The sequence below is a fragment of the Athene cunicularia genome (assembly GCF_003259725.1).
Source record: "Athene cunicularia isolate RWA chromosome 2 unlocalized genomic scaffold, athCun1 chr2_part1, whole genome shotgun sequence".
In the NCBI taxonomy this organism is placed as follows: Eukaryota; Metazoa; Chordata; class Aves; order Strigiformes; family Strigidae; genus Athene; species Athene cunicularia.
In genome coordinates this window covers 153,384,334-153,391,496 of record NW_020799095.1, presented here as the reverse complement: position 1 = coordinate 153,391,496, position 7,163 = coordinate 153,384,334, and the positions used below count along the sequence as shown (strand labels likewise).

The window sequence follows — 7,163 nt, the reverse complement described above, 5'->3', positions numbered from 1 at the left end:
TGCCCAGCCTGTCCTCGGGCACCTCCTGCTCCCACCTCCCACCCCAGCCCCTCCGGTGTGCAGAGCCAGGCTCATCGTGCCCCGGGCTGGGGTGTCCTGGTGCTGGGACCCGGACTCGCTGCCCCCCGCTCGCTGCCGACCCGTGGGCTCTGTTGGAAGAAGCCCAGGCAGTGCCGGAGCCAGCGCTGAGCCCAGTCCTGGCTGGGCTCAGTCTTTAGGCTGGGCCTGGCAGCGGTGCGGGTGGCAGACCAGTAACTGTGGGTGGCTGAGTGAGGACTCGCCGGCTCAGTGGTGGGGCAGGGCAGTGGCCCCTGCCCCCAGGGCTGGAGAACACGGTTCCTCCTCTCCCGTGGAGGGCTCTGGGCCATTCTGGTTTATCTGCCCAGCCCAGGGGCTCGGCACAGCCCCCTGCAGCGTGTCCCCCAGGGCTCTGCAGCGCTCCCATTGTCACCCGCTCCCAGACGTGTTCCCGTATCAGCAGGGTGTCCATCTGCCCTGAAAGCAGAGCCCGAGTCTCCCAGTCTGTGTCCGGGCACCAGAGAGTCAATCCTGACCCCAGGCAGGGGTGGGACAGCAGTGAGGGACAGACCACCAAGCTCCTGAGGGGTAAAAGGGCCCATCCAAGGCCGATTCTGTTCTTTATCTTCCCACCGTCACTTGGTACCAGCCTGTGGGTACCCTGCAGTGCTCTGGTCTGGCTGCAGCCCGCCGGTGGTTTAGGCTGTGATCCCAGGCTGGGCTTTGCTGAGCTCCTGATAACCCTTCTCGCATCCCTCTGGTGCTTTCACACCCACACATCACCCTCTGTTCCTGCCCCCTTACACCTCCATCCTCCCCAGGTTAGGGCCTCGCATCGGGGTACCCGCCGCAGGGCCGGTGCTGAGCCGTGTCCCGCGTATGCGTGGGGAGTGCCCGGACCCGACACCGCCGCCAGAATCCTGTAGCTTCTTCCCCTGCGTGTCCATGGCACTCCCGGAGCATCAGATCCCACCCGTGTGGTGCATCGAGGTGTGGGAGCCGGCTCTGTCTTTGCCTTGTGTCATTCCCTCCGTCTTTGCCGCCGTCCCGCTGCCCATGCGCCGGCTCTGCCCCAGCTCCGGCCGCGGGTGCCGCAGGGGAGGCGTGGGGTGACGGGACAGCAGCTGAGAGACACAGACCCCGGCCTCTCCCGCCGAGGTTCTGCCCGACAGCTGGAGGAAAGAGACGTGGAAACTTGTTTTTTAGCTGAGAATACCCTGATGCTCCTGTAATAAGATCTGCAACTGAAAATGACCCTCTGTGTGCTGGAAACAGGTGTCAGGGTGGAAACGTGTGGTGTAGGTGCTGGCTGAGGCCCTGCACTTCAGTCACCTCTGACCTGTAGTTGTGTTGTGCTTTTTCACAGTTCGTGGAATGATGTGTTAGTCCGTGACCCACCAAAACAGCCTGAAACCCTTCACTCTCCTCGGCAGAGAAATGACCTCCAAGCCATTTCTCACCCGGACCTCTCTTTTGCCCTAATGGTGACATTCAGGGATGTGTATTTTAACATTAGATTTTGACAAGGAAGCTCTCTGGGGTGCCGTGGCGGTGGCTGTAACGGACCCCTGGAGGTCTGACCCCCGTGCAGCGCGTGGGGGGAGTGCAGACAGAGGTGGGGTGACGTTTGCACACAGGCGCTCTGGTACTGGGTCGCTGTGCCATGCTGTCCGCCCGCCGGCGTTTCTCTTGCCGGAGGGGTGGGAGGGGTGAACTGGCCTCCCCAAGGCGTTGCAGGCAGGACGGCTCGAGAGTCTCGGTGCTTCGTGATACGGTCACACATCACGGTGACAGCTTGGCTGCGCGGCATCGAGGGCTGCGAGTGCTAGGGGGATGAGCCCCCGTGTGCGGGGAGGGCTGCGTGCCCCCAGGGCAGCGCACCTCTTGGGGAGCCTTCGGGGCCGTCCCTGTTTGGCCAGTGCAGGTTTCAGGGTCTGGGATCTGTGAAGCTGCTGTGACAAAACCTGTGTGAGCTGGAACAGGGAAGTGGTAGCGCTGCCTAAATTGCAAAGTGGAGGAAGTTTTGTGTAAGAGGGTAGCTTGTTGTGAGTTCAGAGATGCTTGGTTATGTAGCAGGAAGGAAAAACGCTGTTTGGTGTCTGTAAGCTCCTGATACGGTGTCTCCTAACACCGACGAACAGTTTTGGGCACCTCAACCCGAGAGAGATCTGGAGGGGCTGGAGCGAGGGCAGAGAAGAGCGACGAGGCTGGGGAAGGGCTGAAGAATCAATCCTGTGAGGAGCCAGGGAAGGAGCTGGGAGTGTTCAGGGTGAGGAGGAGGAGGCTGAGGGGAGCCCTCATCCCTCTCTGCAGCTCCTGACAGGACATTGCAGAGAGGCCGGGGCTGGGCTCTGCTCCCAGGGGATCAGGGACAGGACAAGAGGGAACGGCTGGAAACTGCCCCAGGGGAGGGTCAGGCTGGGCAGGAGGAGAAAATGTTTCCCAGCAAGAGTGGTCCGAGAGTGGAACAGGCTGCCCAGGGAGGGGGGAGTCCCCATCCCTGGGGGGGTTTCAGGGCCGTTGGGATGAGCTGTGGGGGATGTGGGATAGGGGAGAACTTTGTAGAGTCGGGCTGAGGGTTGGACTCGCTGACCCCGAGGGGCTTTACCAACCTGAAGGATTCTGTGACTCTGTGAACAGCCGTTCCAACACACGTTCTCTTTGCCGTAATCACTTCAGGTATTTTTGCCAGTCAGGATTTCCTCTCGCTATCCTGGTGATTTGTTATAATTATTTTGTTCTCCTTAATTTGCTTCTGCCGGAACAGTCAGGTCCCTCGTGGGATCCAGGGCACTGTGCTGGATCCAGGGTCTCGCCGTTCCCGGGACGGGTCTGGGGGTGGGAGGGGGCAGAGCCGGGCACCAGGGCGCTGTCTGCAGCCTGGGCAGCTGGCGCGGGCAGAGGCCACAGCCCGGGTGGTGGTTTAGGGCTGAACCCGGGGTGCTCGGGGGCGCAGGCTGAGAAGCAGGGTATGAGGAATTGCTGGTGTGTGTCAATGACACGTCCAGGAGGATGACGCCCGCGCTGTGCCCGCGGCCACACGGCGCCAGGAGGATGCGGAGCGGCGGCTCAGCTCCCCCCTGCACCTCCTGCCGCTGCCTCGGCCACGGGCACAACCCCAAAACGTGCCCCGGCCCCAGGTCTCGGCAGTGCCCAGCCTGGCCCTGCCCAGCAGAGGAGAAACCGTTTCCCTTCACATCTTCCTTTGCCTCTTCCCGAGGCGTATATTCGTGGTGGGTGTGAAGTCACAGGTTTCCACGAGCAGCTCAGGAAATAAAAACACTTGGAGCATCTCTGCAGTGTGTGTGGAGAAACCGTCGTGTGAATCCCCTGGCAGGTTCCTGTCCGGTGCCAGCACAACCCCGGTTCTGCCTTTCTTACTCTTCTCCCCGCCGTTGGGGTGGAAGCGCAGCGGAGGAATGCTGCTGCTGTAGACTTTTCCATTTAGGAAGAGATGTTTTTTTCGGTGTTGGTTTGGTGACTTCATTTACTTTTTCCATCCACCCTGTGGAGTAAGAGTAGCAAGAAAGAAGAAACTTGGTTTACTGCCTGTGTTAGAAGTTTTGCAACTTTCCCTGTCTGAAGAGTTTCCTGAAATAACCCCAGCACCTTGTTACTCAGAACAGACTGGTTTTATCCATGCTGCTCTGCTTTTGCAAACCCCTTGGGAGGGGACTGCTGTGACCAGTAGGTCCTCGGTGACTCTGCTGCTCAGGCCGCTGATTCAGGGGCCTCTCCCACATCTCCCACCCATCTCTGGTTGTGGCCGTTGTGCTCCCAGCAGGGACATCCTGGACAAGGGGGCTCTGGGTTGCCTTTGCTGCTCCTTGGGGCCCTTCCGCCGCCCTCCTGTCAGACAGTGCTGTGCTCGCGGTGGCAAAGCTCAGCCGTGGCTCAGGGACCGAACCTCTCCGCCTGGGACCCCGCGGGCGCCTGTCCCCGCGCTCTGCCTCGCGGCCCCGGCACCTCCAGCTCAGCCGGGCCAGGCCTGGGCGCGTTCTCATGTGAAATAGCCCATCGCTCTCCTTTTGGTCACCTTTAGTAAAAGGGTGAACGGCTGCATGGGTAGTGATGCCAAGCCCTTGAACTATGAGCTTTTAACTTCTAAAACCAGTCGGATGAAAGCAAGGGTAAAGGGAAATAATCATAGAAAGAGAAGAAACGCTGAAGCAGAATTTAAAGAAAATAAAGTGACATTAAAAAGTCTGTCAGAGGGGGAGATTTTGGGGTGTTGTTATAGGTTCCCACAGATCAGAAAATGAAAACAAAATATGGAAAAAATAAGGTTAAGCATTTGAATACACTGAGGTGCAAGGGGGTTCCCTTTTTTTGGGTATTAATTATGTTTGCAGTTTGCAGTGAGGATAATCAGTTCTGTGATAGATTATCTGGAAAGCATCCAAGTATTTAATATTTGCCACCAGAGTTATTTTTAAAAGCTGCTTTGTTGCCAGCCCTCCCCGGAGACTGGGACTTGAAGTGTGTTTTGTTGTGCAGTGCTTTTCCAGAGCCAAGGGGATCAGCTGCAGGACTTAGCTCTTTCTTTTCATGCAATCTATTTTTTACTACCCCTTACTGGTTTTACAGCTTTTGTTTGCTGTCGTTTGACTTTCCAGGATGAGTTTACTTGTGAACCCACTGCCCTCAGCCCATCAGGCAGGCTTTTCTCTCTGCTCCACAGGAGGTGGGGGCACCCCGTGTGGTTTTAACTGAGGGTATTCCTGAAAGCAAGATGAAATTGTTTGAACTGAGGTGGTGGAACTCACGCACAGGTCAGCTTTGCTGGAAGCAGGCAGTGAAGTTCTCCTCTCTGTGTGTATCCCGCGGGTCTGGCATCAAACCAGAGTTTGCACGCTGGATCCAGCGTCCCCCTCGTTACCCTTCTCGTTCGGGTGGGTGATGCTCGATCCTCCATCCACCGACCCCAGGTTCCCCCCCACAGACGGGCGAGCACCCTTCTGCCCTCAGCCGAGGCCCAAACAAACCCCTACCACCCCAACTCCTGCTCACGCCGGGGCTGTTTTGCCTTTTGCTTCAGGTCCACTTTCCCCGTGCTACTTTCTCCGTTTCCAGGATCCTTTAATCCTTCATGATCTTACCCGGCTGTAACAATCCTCTGCCTTGTTCTCTGCTGGGGAGGGTGGTGACGTCAGCCGAGTGCTAAAGGTTAGTGCAGAAACTTGTCCTTTTTCGTGCGGTAACACGCTCTTTCGTTTCCAGTCATGTTCTCCACAAGAATGCCTTTCTGTCTGCAGCTCCGTGCTCCTGGGCTGCTTGCTGTGCTCCTGGGGCACTCCCTGTCCCTCTGCCTTCTCCACCCTGGCCCGAACGCCCGCAGCCCCGCAGCCCCCAGGCTGCTCCGTCTCTGCTCCCTCCAGAGGAGTCACCAAAGAGAACTATCACAATTGCCGGCATTCTCTGTGTTTTGTTCCCTTTCCTGTTTTCCTCAAGCTTTTTTTGCCCTTTCATTGGTTTTCTCATGCGGGTATTTTTGTTGACAGTGGCCAGACATGGTGTATGAGTCTCGTACACCTTTGTGTCTCCTTTCTTCTTTTTCTCTAATGTAACCAGAGAACACACACGGTCCCAGAGGCTTTTCTATTTTGCTTGTGGGCCCAGGGAGGTGTCCCGCAGTCATGTTACGACACGGATTAAAGGACTCATTGGTTCGCTCTTCCATTTGACAGTTGGCATTTGGCAGCAAACACCCTGGAGGCTGTGGCGTGGCGGCCGGGCGCTGGTCAGCAGGGCAGGTTTGCCGCTGTCACTGCTGATGGCTCAGCTCTTCAGCTTGGGCTCGCTCTGCGCCGCCGCCACAGGAGAGCACATCCCCTTCCTGATGCAGCCAACAGGGTGAATCACACTGAACGGGGAGAATTCGTACCGGTCACGGGTCTCCTGCCTGACCCACAAAGAGCTGTTGGTGTTTTCCAGCTGGGCTCAGGTGACCAGCCAGCGCCAGCTGTTGCTCTGGGGATGAGCACTGCAAGGCCCATCCCTGGTGTGCATTCCCAGTTCAGACTGGTGGGCACTGGGGGCAGAGTGCTTCATGCCCAGCCTGTCCTCGGGCACCTCCTGCTCCCACCTCCCACCCCAGCCCCTCCGGTGTGCAGGGTGGTGCCGGGGCCCTTTCCCTTTCCTGCTGTTTCTGCAGAGAGAACTAAGCCGTTACCCACTGCTCAGCGCCTGCCCGGCCACACCTGGAATCCTCTGTCCAGTTTGGTCCCTGCTATAATAGAAAAAGCTGTGGCCAGGCTGGAGAGGGCCCAGAGAAGGGCCACGGAGGTGATCACGGGGCTGGGCAGCCACGTGAGGAAAGGCTGAGAGATTGGGTTTGGCCAGACTGGAGAAGAGAAGGTGCCGGGAGACGTTATCTCCATGCTCCGGTGTTTACAGGGTGGCTACAAAGAAGGCTTGATAGTCCCTTTGTACAAGGAGCCCCACGGAAAGACGAGGGGTGACAGGTACACGTTACTCCCAGGGAGAGGCCAACTGGACACAAAAGGAAAATATTTCACAGTGAGAACCACTGGAATAATCTCCCTGGGGAAGTGGTGGGTTCCCCAACACCGGACACTTTCAGGGTTCAGCTAGGCAGGGGGCTGGGCTTGTCTAGGCCCGGCTTTAGCCAGAAAGGTTGAGGCGGATGATCCCTGAGGTCCCTTCCGACCTGGGCACCCATGGTTCTGTGATTCTCTACCACCCGCCACAAACCTGCTGGGCTGGAGCTGCGGGGCAGCCGGGGCCTGGGTTCCAGCAACGCTGCCAGCGAATTTCTGAGGTGCAGTTTAGCTGGGGAGCGAAGCAGCGCTCGGCCTCAGCCGACCACCGGCTCGTGGCCCCTTCCCAAGGGTGTGTGGTGCCCGGGGTAAAGCAAACGGGTGCCTGGGGCCGGCCCCGTCCGCGGCCAGGCCTGTGCACAACGTGTCCTGCCCGGAGAACGAACGCTCGCGTTGCCCTGATTGCGCAGGGTCCCTCCTGGCTCTTCTCTGGGCAGCGGAGAAACACTTTTCTGTCCCTTTTTCTCAGCGGCGGAAGGAGAACAGGAATCCCAGTGTTTGCTCAGCAGCTGCCGGGCGAGAGGGAAGGGCGGCCGTGGGGATGGGGAGAAGGGAAGGACGCCCAGCCCTCCCTCCCTCCCTCCC

The 7,163-nt window shown here is 58.5% G+C and overlaps 1 protein-coding gene across 2 annotated transcripts in view; it reads left to right on the top strand.

Annotated features, from left to right (window-relative positions):
* The first annotated feature begins 882 nt into the window (after positions 1–882).
* Positions 883–7,163, top strand: part of NRBP2 (nuclear receptor binding protein 2) — a 13,445-nt gene continuing 7,164 nt past the window's right edge. The window contains exon 1 of one of the 2 annotated variants that reach the window (XM_026842778.1): positions 883–1,008. In XM_026842778.1, coding sequence (XP_026698579.1) covers positions 898–1,008 — 111 coding nt within the window. In that variant the 5' untranslated portion in view covers positions 883–897. Of the gene's footprint in view, positions 1,009–5,090; positions 5,185–7,163 lie in introns of those variants that run through there. The other variant, XM_026842779.1, reaches the window with a different exon arrangement.